Source organism: Aspergillus melleus (assembly GCF_016097325.1).
Source record: "Aspergillus melleus strain CBS 546.65 chromosome Unknown contig6, whole genome shotgun sequence".
NCBI classification, from domain to species: Eukaryota; Fungi; Ascomycota; class Eurotiomycetes; order Eurotiales; family Aspergillaceae; genus Aspergillus; species Aspergillus melleus.
In genome coordinates, this window is record NW_025763375.1 from 2,844,827 (window position 1) to 2,857,366 (window position 12,540).

At 50.2% G+C, this 12,540-nt stretch overlaps 5 protein-coding genes across 5 annotated transcripts; 2 read left to right on the top strand and 3 right to left on the bottom strand.

Annotated features, from left to right (window-relative positions):
* Positions 1–1,097: 1,097 nt before the first annotated feature.
* LDX57_010742 (Zn(II)2Cys6 transcription factor) lies at positions 1,098–2,056 on the bottom strand (the record flags this gene model as incomplete). Its single annotated transcript, XM_046092488.1, has 3 exons — positions 1,098–1,381; positions 1,445–1,961; positions 2,012–2,056. 3 exons carry the CDS (start codon positions 2,054–2,056, stop codon positions 1,098–1,100), a joined length of 846 nt encoding a protein of 281 aa, XP_045948466.1.
* A 2,154-nt stretch (positions 2,057–4,210) lies between these two features.
* On the top strand, positions 4,211–6,792 carry LDX57_010743 (Zn(II)2Cys6 transcription factor; the record flags this gene model as incomplete). Its single annotated transcript, XM_046092489.1, has 9 exons — positions 4,211–4,242; positions 4,318–4,437; positions 4,492–4,742; positions 4,792–5,336; positions 5,391–5,515; positions 5,570–5,718; positions 5,769–5,944; positions 6,002–6,185; positions 6,251–6,792. The coding sequence occupies 9 exons, from the start codon at positions 4,211–4,213 to the stop codon at positions 6,790–6,792; spliced, it is 2,124 nt and encodes a 707-aa protein (XP_045948467.1).
* Positions 6,793–7,215: 423 nt separating this feature from the next.
* LDX57_010744 (uncharacterized protein) lies at positions 7,216–8,455 on the bottom strand (the record flags this gene model as incomplete). Its single annotated transcript, XM_046092490.1, has 3 exons — positions 7,216–7,514; positions 7,582–8,062; positions 8,129–8,455. The coding sequence occupies 3 exons, from the start codon at positions 8,453–8,455 to the stop codon at positions 7,216–7,218; spliced, it is 1,107 nt and encodes a 368-aa protein (XP_045948468.1).
* A 1,066-nt stretch (positions 8,456–9,521) lies between these two features.
* Positions 9,522–10,681, top strand: LDX57_010745 (Gfo/Idh/MocA family protein; the record flags this gene model as incomplete). Its single annotated transcript, XM_046092491.1, has 2 exons — positions 9,522–9,863; positions 9,944–10,681. The coding sequence occupies 2 exons, from the start codon at positions 9,522–9,524 to the stop codon at positions 10,679–10,681; spliced, it is 1,080 nt and encodes a 359-aa protein (XP_045948469.1).
* A 179-nt stretch (positions 10,682–10,860) lies between these two features.
* Positions 10,861–12,187, bottom strand: LDX57_010746 (uncharacterized protein; the record flags this gene model as incomplete). Its single annotated transcript, XM_046092492.1, has 5 exons — positions 10,861–11,111; positions 11,186–11,380; positions 11,456–11,542; positions 11,604–12,063; positions 12,119–12,187. The coding sequence occupies 5 exons, from the start codon at positions 12,185–12,187 to the stop codon at positions 10,861–10,863; spliced, it is 1,062 nt and encodes a 353-aa protein (XP_045948470.1).
* Between the last annotated feature and the right edge of the window lie 353 nt (positions 12,188–12,540).

Consider the following 12,540-nt stretch of genomic DNA (forward strand, 5'->3'; position numbering starts at 1 on the left):
GGGCGTGTGCGAACTCCGCCTGTCTGCTGTGGATCCTGAGGACTAGATTGCAACGGCAATCTCCATGTACGGCCCGGCATCAAGGGTATGTTATTATCAAGTGAGTCAGATGGGCTGCCTTTATTAGACGCCAAATGGGTTCGGCCATTTGGCTTTTCTCCAAGTGGATACGATTCAAGCATTCCAGCCAGAATGTATCCAGGGTCGAATAGAACGATTGATTCCATAACTTGCGGTAAATTCGTTGCCATAAAGTATTCTGCTTGGCGTTCAGGGCAAACTGATACTGGAGGACTAGGGGTTGGTGTTATCCATTCAAACGAAACACGTTGTTCTTGCAGAAATCCATCGATATCTTTATTCGATATTCCGACGGATTTCATATCGGCCTGCAAGATATTCCACTGGAGTCAAAAGTCAGCACCTTTTTTTTTTCTTTTTTTTTCTTTTGGCTTCTATTTCAAGCTAGGCTCCAAACAGCCTTCGGGAGGGTTCGTTATCACCTACCATTGACTTAACAGGGGCCCAAAACTTCCTTGACTGGTTGAGCAAGTGCAAGTTGGAGAAGAGTCGTGTTCTTAGGAGACGAAATGCAGGGCTCTGATAACTTTTTGAAGCTTCGCTACGGCTTTGAACAGCTTCCACGTATTTCAGATAAACTGAACTTGATAACAATGAACAGTATGCAACAAAGGGTGGTAAGGCTGATCGAAAGGGATGTCGGGTGGAAATGCAATTCGTGAAGAGATCTGAAACCAGATTGATATGCTGGGTTGCAATTTTAGAACATGGCTGAACATGCACTTTAGTCCATGGCCCCTTTTTTTGCAAGAACCTAACCATCGCCAGGTGCGGAAGAATGCGGCAAAGATGGTAGATAGCTTGCAGTGAAATAATGTCGTCGAATTCCGACTCCCTATCGCAACGTCGGCCGTCAAAATCCCTATACTGTGCCGGGAACTTTTCGTAGAGGTGGCAGACATTGGTGTCTAGGTTGGCCAACGTCACCAACTGCGTGCTGGGATGGGCACTATTATCAAGTCCATGAACGAATTGTCTGATATTCAACCTGGCTGGTTATCAGAATCCAGCTGACCTTAAGCTGAGAACACCTTTACGCACCAGATCTCGACAAGCCTCATAATATTTCCACGAAGTTCACTCCCCAGAAGGGTGTCTGGACGTTGCGGGAGAATATCCTCTCGTGTTGGGAGTTGATCCTCCAGCACCGCATCGAAAGAAGCAACAGTCTCGTCATTGTTGAGCAGACATCGACATGTCATTGCGATCCAGAAGCAGGATTGCTTCAGTTCGCTAGCTTCACCAACAGGCAAGCGGGGGCTACGAACCGCCACTTGTTGGGCGGATCGCATTGCATTACCTATCCATTAGATCAGCTAATCGGAGTCGCCGATGGCAGATTGAGTGGGACGAAAGCACTCACTAGCAGCTTCTTTGAGATAATGTGTCTTCCCTGTCGCACACCAGTAAGCTGAAATGTTGTAGAGAGTCTGGACCGTCTCCAGAGTTGGACGGAAGACCTGCTTGACAGCCATGTTGGCGCGCTCGGCCCACAGTTCCGATGGTGGTCTCGTTCTCGGTAGTCCCGAGGGTTCTGTAAATGCTGTCTTTGATTGCAGCAACAGCAGAGCTATAGAAAATATCGAATCACGCATGAAAGCCGATATGGTGCCCTCGATGTATTGACGCTTCACGCGCGGTTGGTGACAGATGAAACTTGACGGGATAAAAAGTGAAAAATAAGAATCAAACACCATGAGGCTGTTGAATTCAGTGGCAAGATGGCCGTTTTTAACCACCGACGATGTCCCTTTGCTTGATCCAGTGCCATTGCGCGATGGATGTTCCACCAGCCTTTTTCTGCGAGTAGGCAGATAGCCGCAATCGAAACCGAGACGTCGGCATCGCTGGCAAGCAGGGAGTTCCCGAGAGCATTTACGCTGGAAGTAGATCAGCAATCGGTCTCAAGCCTGCTTGGAATAAACTATACCTTGAAAGATCGACAGCGAGTACAAGCTACCGGATGCAGGTTCATCTTGCCCGACGGTTGACGACAAACAAGCAATCAAGATGAATGACTGTTCGGCCAACTCGGCGGCGGCGAGGCTGCGCTAACCAAATGGGGTGGGCCCACTGTAACCTCAGGCCGCGAGTTTGCAGTAGTGTTTAATTGTTGTTGATTTGTAGTACATAAATTTGAACGGGCACTGCATTTTCTACGCATTAAACAATTGCCTTGGTGTCTATGATCACCCAGCTGCCATCGGAGACTAACTGATCTCGCGTGACTCAGCACGTTGGGACAAGGCCACCAGGTCCTCAAGTATCTGCTCTGACTTCAAATCAACCCAGATTTATGTAAAATCTGCTAAATGAGAGGTCAACTCAAGAGGCAACGCTGGCCCAACACCCTGATTGAACAGCCTCCTCTGGCTCGTCCCGGTTGCTAGAAGACAGCACTAGAACGAAACCTTGAAAATCAAGATTCCGGCCTACATACTCTGATTTCCATTGTGCAGAGCAACAAAATAATCTCTCGTCCCTACCAACGCTCTTCCGATATGGCGTATCCTTCGGGCTTCGACGTATTGAAAGTCGAAAGCGATATTTGACAATCAGCCTTGCCGATACAGCCGTGACGTTGATCAAAGAGCCCATCTCGCTATTATATGACAACACCAACAAGACGAAGAAATTCAAGCAGAGCCTGGGAGCTTGGCAAGGCGAGGCCCTTGATGAGAACGTACAATGTCGGATCCCAAGTGCTGCGACTTCCGGAGTTCGAAGAGCATTTGGTGTCTACTGACGGGAAGGTCTCACATATTACAAAAGCAGAAGAGAGACGGATGAGCTTGGGGGAAAGAATGCAATCCTTCTGGGCTTCTAAATCAGCAGTTACCGAGTCCTGATCCTCAAATCTCTCTGCCGAATTCCCGAATGCCGGGACAGCTTGTTGGGGCTACGTTTTATATGCCCTAGGGATTCACCATGGAATGTGTATTGCTAGCTGGAGACCATCGATAGACGGATCAACACCCAAAACGGTGGCGTGGAAATTGAAATTGATGGATCTGTACTCTGCCATATCATGAATGTATACTCCATGATGCCTGATTCAGGTTCTTGGGCTCGTCCTGGGGACGAAGATATGCCAACCCGCCGCGAAACGAAGCGATGCACGTTTCCATTCGGGGAGCTGGCATGGCGCACAGTAAATGGGCAAACACATGCCCATTTTAAACCGGGCTTAAAAAAGAGCTAGCCAAGACCAAGATGCCATTTGGTATGACTGGGTCGAAGCTGGAGCCCGGCACCCTGATTGCGACTTACTTAACAGCACTGACTCAACTTCTCAGCCCGAGCGCCCCTATATCACACCGCATAAACAGATTTTTGACGTGCTTCGACGCGCTGGAAAATTTGGACAAAGAGCCGTTGATCATCTCACGGGACTGGTTCCAGGAAGCAGCGCAGATCAAGAGAAGGGTTCTATCTGATGGTGGTAGCAATCGCTCCTTGTATGAGGATATTCTCAGAGCTATTGACCAGACAGAGTATTTCGGGCATGAAAAAGAGTACTTGAAGGAGGAAATACGTCACCGAATTTTTTTTGGTGAAGATACTTTCCAGTTCTATCTATCTCCCCGGCATATCCGATCGCAGTGAGCCTATGCCATATTATAAGGTTGAACAATTGATAAGGGAAGTCTTGTGGTCTTACAAAGACCGCCCATCAGGGAATTGAAAATGCACATTGTATGACATTATAAATGAAGTACTGGACGTTTTCAATGTTAACAGAAATGTGTATGTGCTGAAGGGTCTGTTGCTACAGGAATTCACAGTCAGATCTGAGTTGTGGAACAAAAAGGTCCTTCTTGAAGCGCCCATCCTCGCCTAAGATATACCTGTTGGCTTATTGAGGGCATTCTCTCGTTTATCTAGTTTATCGTGAATGATCTGCTTTCAATACTAGCTTGCAGGATCTGCCTGCTATAAATTAGTACATATTCAACTATAACTACTCCCCTCGGATTAGTAACCGAGGTTCCCAACAACGGGCGTTATCGCTCGGCTCCATCCCGAAGCCACGCATTTCATCCTGTCTTCTCCCCGCACCAAATTCCATTTTGAGGGCCCACTTCAAGGTTATGTTCTATGCAGTGCCATCTCATGCATATTAGGAACAATGGCAGGTTCTGGTTCGCGTTCTGCGAATGCGTAAGAGGCCCTGAACCCTCTCGGGAGCGCTCCCGAGGATAGATCCCCGGGACATTTCCGCTTACAATATTCCAGATGCGAATCGTGTCGCCGACGTAAAGTCAAGTGTTCGGGCGAACAGCCGTGCCGTACCTGTATTAGGCACAACTGGGAATGCACGTTTGGCACTTGGGGTCGGAGGCGATACTCTGAAGCGTGCGTTGTGATTTACATCTCATGCAACGGGTGGCTTCGCTGACAACCTATCAGTCATGTCCAGAGTCTTCTAGACAAAATCCGATCGTACGAAGAGCAACTGGTTGCTTACTCTGATATTGACCCAATCAGCAAGCAACAGGTTGGATATAGTCCCGGTGGCCGCGGATCGTCAGTCCAGCACCCTGTGTTTATTGCACCTGCTCCTCAACAGGGCGGACCCGCGACGCCTAGCGCGCATGAGCTACAGGAACCATTATCGGAAGGAGTCTCCTATCCTGGTGATGGTGATGGTATAAGTCCAGGTATGGCGCTAACCAATTCTATCGGATGTACAACTAACAGAACACTCAGCCACGGACTTGACCTCCGGGCCGGCCTTTGAATCTCAGGTCCGGTCTTTGCTGCATCGAAATCAACCATACAGTGACTCGAATAAGATTCTTTCGGATATCATGGGAGTAGCTGAATCAACAAGTCAATGGAAATCATCTCAAGCATTGGTCAACGAGGCTTCCGCACCTATGATCCCGTCATTATCAGAATCTCAGCACCTTCTCGATCGGTTCCTATTCTACCTAGGAGTTAGTCAACATTTCTTCGATCCTCGCACCTTTTCCGATTCAATGATGCTGTTATTTCAATCTCCAGAGCGGCAGCGACAGCAGTCTCACACGACTTGGTTTACCGAGTACTTGCTGGTCATGGCGATGGCGAAACTGATGGATGTTGAAGAACCAACATCTCAACCGCCGGGTGCAAGCCTTTTCGCGGAGGCAATGAGACGTCTACCTCGTTTACACCAACTTGGTGAAGAGGGTGTTATCGCTGTAGAGATACTCACTTTGATCACGACCTACCTGCAATGGTGCGATCGCAAACATGACGCCTATCTTTACGTGTGTATAATTATTTAGCACCCTAGGGTGGTAACGAGTACTAACCTACAATAGGTTGGGATGGCACTGCGATTAGCTATAGCCCTTGGATGCAATCGACCTGCTGCTGAACAAGCGTGGCTTCCCTCGGAGACTGCGCATCGAGTGCGATTGTGGTGGACAGTGTATATGCTTGATAGGTATGGGTCATCCGCCGTTTCTCCAAGACGGATAACTCAAATGTTCTCGTGCAGGCGGTTATCATCTGGTCTTGGTCTTGCAGCTGGCGCAGATGAACGCCAACTTCGCATAGAGTTTCCTCGCCACGCGATCGGGTTTCAATCACCCATTGCTCTAATTATCAATGTTCGCATTGCCCGTACCACCGACGATATCATGTCCTGTAAGCCACTTCGTCGGATGAGCTGTTTCCATTGTTTAACGTGTTTCAAGCTCTATATGGGAATGCCTCCATAACCCAAATTGAACTGGTGCGAAAGATCCAGATGGTTCTCCATGACCTCTACGAGACTGGTCGTTGTTTGCCTGCACCCTTGCTGTTGGACTTTAGTCGGCCATTTCAGACAGTTACCAGAACTGGTGCATCGCTGTATCTGATGCTGTTTCAGGTGTGATAATCTTCCTTGGTGTTTCACTCCATAGCATACTGAGCAAGTTCCATCCAGGCCATAATCCTATGCACCCGCCCGATTCTTCTGCAACGGGTTCGTCAAAAGGTCCGTCGCCAGGCCGAGCAACAGCCTTTGGAACCGGCGCCGCCTATTCTCGCCCGCTTGTGCGAGACATGCAACGAGGCAGCCACCAAAAGCCTCAGTATTCTCTTTGCTCTTCAGCGACAACGAATCATTCGTAAGTCTTCCTATCCCCAAATGACTACCAGGTCCACTGTCCCTAACATCTCTGACAAAAATAAGCACGATACGGCTTCTTCGACCTGGATGCCACTTTCTCCGCCGCCTTTATCCTCGTGATGATGGGGTTCATCGGAGACTCGGAAAGCAAACCACCACCACCCCTCGATCAAGCCTTCGTGGTCCTCCGATTTCTCTCCCAAGCAGGGAATCTAGCCGCGGAACAGCGTCTCCAAGACATCCTTCAGTCCTGTCTTCGTGTGTGGCCCGATCATTCTACCGGCGACAAGCAGCTGGATGAAGGTAGACAAGCTCCGGCTGGTACCCCGACAACTCCTTCGCGAGCACCACCGTCTGGGCCGTTTACTCCCCTGGCCACTGATGGGCTCAACTCATTGCAAGAGGAGTCCAGGCTGCTTGAGCCCTGGATGCATCCGGAAATGGCGTCTGGGGTGTTTGATATGCAAGGAGGCTGGAATATGGATCTGTCTGGGGAGGCGGAAGGGATATATTCGAGTTTCTATGATCCAACGATGCCACTGACTGGGGTGGACTATACGGATTGGGTGGAGATTGAAAAGGTGTTAGGCGGGTTGAACACTTAGCTTCGATGATTTTTATGAGTCATAGACAATTTACTTGACATATTTTACTCTCGAATTGTACGTGCTTAGGCATAGGTTCTTTGCTATAATGCAACCCCCTTCTTTGTATATTTCATTCTAACCTGTCCATCCTAAAAGGAAACTTTCTACTTTGAACCTGAAGAAGTCCGAAGACACTCTGAAATCGACTCTGCCACATACTGCACATTCTCGGGGTTCAATCCCGCAATTGAAATGCGCGAATTGCCAGCCATATAGATATGGTAATCCTCTAGAGGCATCATTAGCGCATACCCAGGATACACCTCCTGGGGTGGGAGATCTTACCTCTCAACCGTCTTACAACCTCAGGTTCCAATCCCAGGAACCCGAACATTCCCGACTGCTGCACCAAATGATCCCACGTTCCAGGTGCTCCTGAAATCACACTCGATTAGCCATGCCCCATAAAATCTGCCCGGGTAGATACGCTGGCTTACCAGACTGATTCAGATGATCATACAATGCCGTTCTCATAGCCCGGATGCGCGAACTCATCGTGATCAAATCCTCGTACCACATCGCCCGAAGCGCGTCGTCGTTCAGGATCGTAGACGCGATCTTGGCTCCGTAGGCGGGCGGGTTGGATACCTCGGAGCGCTGTAGCATTTCAAGCACGGATTGCGTGTTCGTGGCTGTTGTTTCGGTCTTCGTGACCACGAAGACACAGCCGACTCGTTCTCCTGTTTTTCCTATGAGCTCTCTCTCATTGAAAAAGCATGGCGGCTCAAAGTCGGAAGAACAACGTACCGTAAAGACCCATATTCTTCGCAAAAGACATGCAAACGCCGACCTCTAGTTGCAGGTCGTCGACAAAGTACCGAATGGCAAAGGCATCGTCGTCCAGATTTCCCGAGTTAAAACCTAGATACGCGGCATCGAACAGCGGGAAGAGTTGTTTCTCCTTGACGATGCGGCCGATCTGCTTCCATTGCTCCTTGTTGGGATCGCAACCTGTCGGGTTATGCGCGCAGGCGTGGATGATGACGATGGAGTGGGGTTCGGCTGCTTGGAGGGCGGAGATGTACGAGTCGATGTCTAGGGCTTTTTTGGCGTCGTCGTAGTATTGGAAGGAGTGGCAGTTGAATCCAAGAGAGGCGAATACTTGGTGGTGGTTTGACCATGTGGGTGAGGGGATGTAGACGTTGGGGAGTGGCTGGCGGCAGTATTTGAGTAGGAGGGCTGCCAGATGAAGGGCTCCTGTACCGGAGATACTTTGGCAGGCGGCGATCTAGTTTCATCCCGTTAGTACAATCTTTCCTTATCACATGAACCAGTAAGAAAGGGACCTGCTCACTTTGTTCTCCACCCTTCCAAACAGATCTAATCCCAGGGCCGTCCGAGGCGCAGCTTTCCGGAACCCGGCATGGCCTAGAATCGGCAAGTATTCATGATTCAGCTTCTCCTGGGCCAGCATGTCCCGGGCCTTCTGCACGGATGGTAGAATCCACGGTTGAGCGTGCTCATCGCGATACGCTCCCTGTCCGAGATTCACTTTCTTGGGAGAACTGTCGGCATTGTATTGCGCCGTGAGGGCGAAGATGGCATCTGCCGGGATGAAGGGCGCCGTTTCGAACAGCGAGGGGGTGTTGGTCGTTGTTAGCGTTGCAGTTTGGATGGCCATTTTGATATTATGGTAACAGATAGCTCTAAGGAATGTCACACTTCAAGTGACAGTTGGGTGCATCGTCTTTTATATGTTCGCATGTCGGGTTCGTATCCGCGATGTTGCCCGCGGGGTTCGGATTCGGCCCGTGGAGCCGAGATTTGATTGTCGCATTTGAGGATGTCGAAGGTATTTATTCTTAATGTGCGGAGGGCTCGATTGTTTCCAATAGACTGCACTGTATTTTGAACGGCCTGAACCCGTCATGGCTTGGTGATTATCCTTCTTGCTAGCCTTAAGTAGCGGGTCCTCGCCTCGTCGCTTTCACGAAGCGCGGTGTTTTTGCCAGATAGCATACAATGAGATGTCATCCTCAAGCTAATGAAGCGATGAAGACTACTGACACTCCATACTGAATTGTATCCTTCTTCTTTGCATGATATTCCTGCGCTTTGACAGTCAACTGCCCGGAACCGCCTCACGCAAGGGGGTATGTCCTTAGCCGACAAGTCGATTTTCTTCTCTTTCCAGAAGCTGGTTCTAGGTTTGAGCTTTGAACAAGCAATGACAGAACTGTTCGGATTCTATATCTCTACTTGAAATACAAAGCGATCCAGTCCTAGGAATGGGACAAGGGTGCGCATCGATGTACATAACCCCGAAAATACTCTAAACTCTGATCGAGGCCAAAGAAGGTGATGATAACAGCCAAGATGACTGTGGCTTCCATTTAGCCTATCCCAAGCTCACATTCACCTTGACAGTCTCCTTATCTCCTACAAAATGAGGGGCATGGCAGAATGACGATCTGTGAGAGCGGGGAGGGTTTCCTCAAAGCTGGGGAAAGTCGGAAGATCTGCCGGCGGGGTATTTACATGCGGAAATCCTCGCCGGGGACTACTTGTCTCGTCAATGCGGCAGGTCGTGCGAAAACAGTATGTTTTGGTCGAGTATACAACAGCCTGCGAGGTTATAAAAGATGCCTTTCTTCGACTGGACCTTCTTCTTTCTCATCAATTCAATCATCTACTTCTCTCTCTAGGCCATTTCATTACTATCCAGCTACCCATCTCACACCGACACAATGGGTTCCATCCTCCCCACCGACCAGGTCCTCAACATCGCTGTGGCTGGCCTTGGCCGCATGGGCAAACGCCATGTCCACACGCTGGTCGGTCGCGTCCCCAGGGCTAAAGTCGTTGCCGTCTGCAGCACCTGGGACAACGAGGTCCAGTGGGCCGAAGAAGCCTACAAGGGCACCGGCATCCAAGTCTTCAGCTCCTACGAAGACATGATCCAACTGCCCTCCCTGGACGCCGTCTGGATCTCCACCAGCACCGACGTGCACGCCAGTCAGACCCTCGCGGCCATCAACAAGGGACTGCACGTACTGTGCGAGAAACCCCTCAGCACCGATCTAGCAGAGGTACGTAACCCCTTGACCCCCTCCTATTTGGGCCCGTTAAACTCACGCACCAAGGTACCGTCCGCTTGAAAACCGAACAGGCCCAACATGTCGTCGACGTTGCCAATGCCCACCCGGAACTAAAAGTCATGGCGGGCTACTCCCGCCGCTTCGACGCCTCGTACCGCGCCGCCAAAGACCGCCTCGCCGGCATCGGCGCCCCCTTCGTCGTGCGCTCTCAGACCTGCGACCTCCTCGACGACACGGGCTTCTTCGTGCGCTATGCCGCCCGCAACGGCGGCATCTTCGTCGACTGCTGCATCCACGACATAGATCTCTCCCTGTACTACATGGGCGAGGACCTTGTGCCTAAATCCGCCTACGCGGTCGGCTCCCTCCAGCATCACCCGGAGCTGGGGCCGTTGCAGGACGTCGACAACGGCGTCGGTATCGTCGAGTACTGGGGCGGGAAGATGGCTTATTTCTATTGCTCGCGGACCCAGGCGCATGGACATGACGTCTGTACTGAGATCACGGGCACCAAGGGTAAGATCATGGTGAATTTGATCCCGCGATCGAACCATGTCCAGGTAGCGGACGCGAATGGGATCAGCAATGCCGTGCCAGAGGAGTATTGGCAGCGGTTTGAGGATGCCTTTGCTACTGAGGCCAATGAGTTTGTGGCTAGTGTGTTGGATGATAAGCCCGTTCCGGTTAAGTTGGGGTTGGGTGTTAAGGGGACTATTATCGGGAGGGCGTTGCAGGATTCCCTCCTTTCTGGGGAGGTGGTGAAGTTTAATGAGAAAGGACAGCGGTTGGATGGGAAGAACTTGATCTAGAACTTGCATTTTGAGTGATTATTTGTTTAGTGCAGTGTCTACCGAGGGTTTTAACAAATTGCCGAATGATTGTTGAATATTGCTACTACTAAATCTCTATTCCATGATAGCCTTTCATAGCTCTAGGATGTCTCTGTATAGGAGCAGGATATCTTATATTGGTATATAATAGCCATTCATTATACCTCCTGCTCTTGCTCTTGCACCTCCCTTTTCCAACATTTCATTCTTCGCGACTTCGACCTCGACCTCGACCTCGTCCCCAGCATATACCGACACCCATCAATCACCGCCAAATTCTCTCTCAAACGAACATCCCTCCGAGCCTCCTGCGCAATCGTCGACTCGCTATCCACCGTCTGCGAAGGACTGCGCGCCTTGGCCATGGTATACAACGTCCAGAACGAAGCTAGACATGCAACCATGATCGCTATTACATCTCTTAGCTCCAATTCCCTTCGGTCCGGCCAGTTCATCATAATGATAGAGTTAAATATTACTTACCTACGCAGATCTCCACCATACTCCATGGGATCAGCCACGAGACATCTGGGATCCCTGTCCCTACTATTGCCCATACCATGCGGATGATGGCCACGCAGATGATGAATGCCGTGAGGAGGCTGATGCCTATTAAGGCTAGTTTTCGTTTCCAGTTGATGCGCGCACGCCAGAGGACGTTGCTAGATAGGAGGATGACTGGTGTTCTCTTTAGTTTCGTTCCATCGATGAGTGGCTCACAGACAGAGAGGAGAAGTAATCAAGAAGACATACTTGCCACATCTGTCGCGATATCCAACGATGTCGCAACCTTGACAGTCAGCCGAGCGAGTCGAATAGAGTCGGTACTCGCGCAGTTTCCTATCTTTTAAATTAGTGCCTACTTTCAGATACTCCAACCCCAGAACCGAGAAAAACGCACGAAGAATCTCATCCACCGCGCTCACCTCGCACGCAAAATCCAACGTCCCGATACAACCCGCGAACGAAACGATCAGCAGCCCGAACACGCTCCACCAGATGATTTTCTGCAATCGATACCGCTCCCCCAATTTGCGAAAGAAAAACATGAACGAGAACTTGACGCTCCATATACTGCAGTAGTTGAGGATGTAGCCGGCCAATTGCGCCCGGAGTTGTTGCTGAATTTTATACCAGTCGATGTTCAGCGGGATGGAGGAGAGGTCACCTTTAGAGAATGCGAGGATGGTGTAGAGGTGCTTGTAGAAGATGGACCAGAGGATGGCCATTCCGAGGGAGAAGAGCCAGGCGAGGAGGAGGAAGAAGTCGTCGGCGCGTTTTTGAGGAGCGATTTTCCATCGTGTCGCTAGTCGCGTGGCGAGGAAGAGGAATGATGTGCTGACGGAGATCCAGAGGACGGCCTGTTAGAGTATCAGTATGGTCGCGACTTTGAGATCCTGTGGAATGGGCGAGAACCAAAAACGTCGTCTCGTTGATGTTCGGCGCGGACATCTTCGTCTGCGGCCGCACGGTGAACTGCTCCATGTTGGCGCAGCTTGGGCGGATTGGTGGGATACGCGCATAGTGCTATGGGAGAGGATGACGGCGCGCATATAGTTATATCGACATGGCGCCTAGGGATATTTGGGTGGAAGTTCGGCGCTAGACTGGTTGTCAATTTGTCTAATTTTGGAGAAAGGGAAAGGTGCATTGCAGGGGCTATGTGCATAAAAGGGAACAGACTGATGTTTAGGCGACTTTTGTTTGTTATTTGGATTTATGTTCTTGGGGGTTCTTTGTTGGACTTGGATCCTCTGCTCAATTTCATGGCGTGGATCATTAAAGTTCGTTACTTCGAGCACATGCCTTGATGGGGTCTAGGTGCCTATATCAGCATC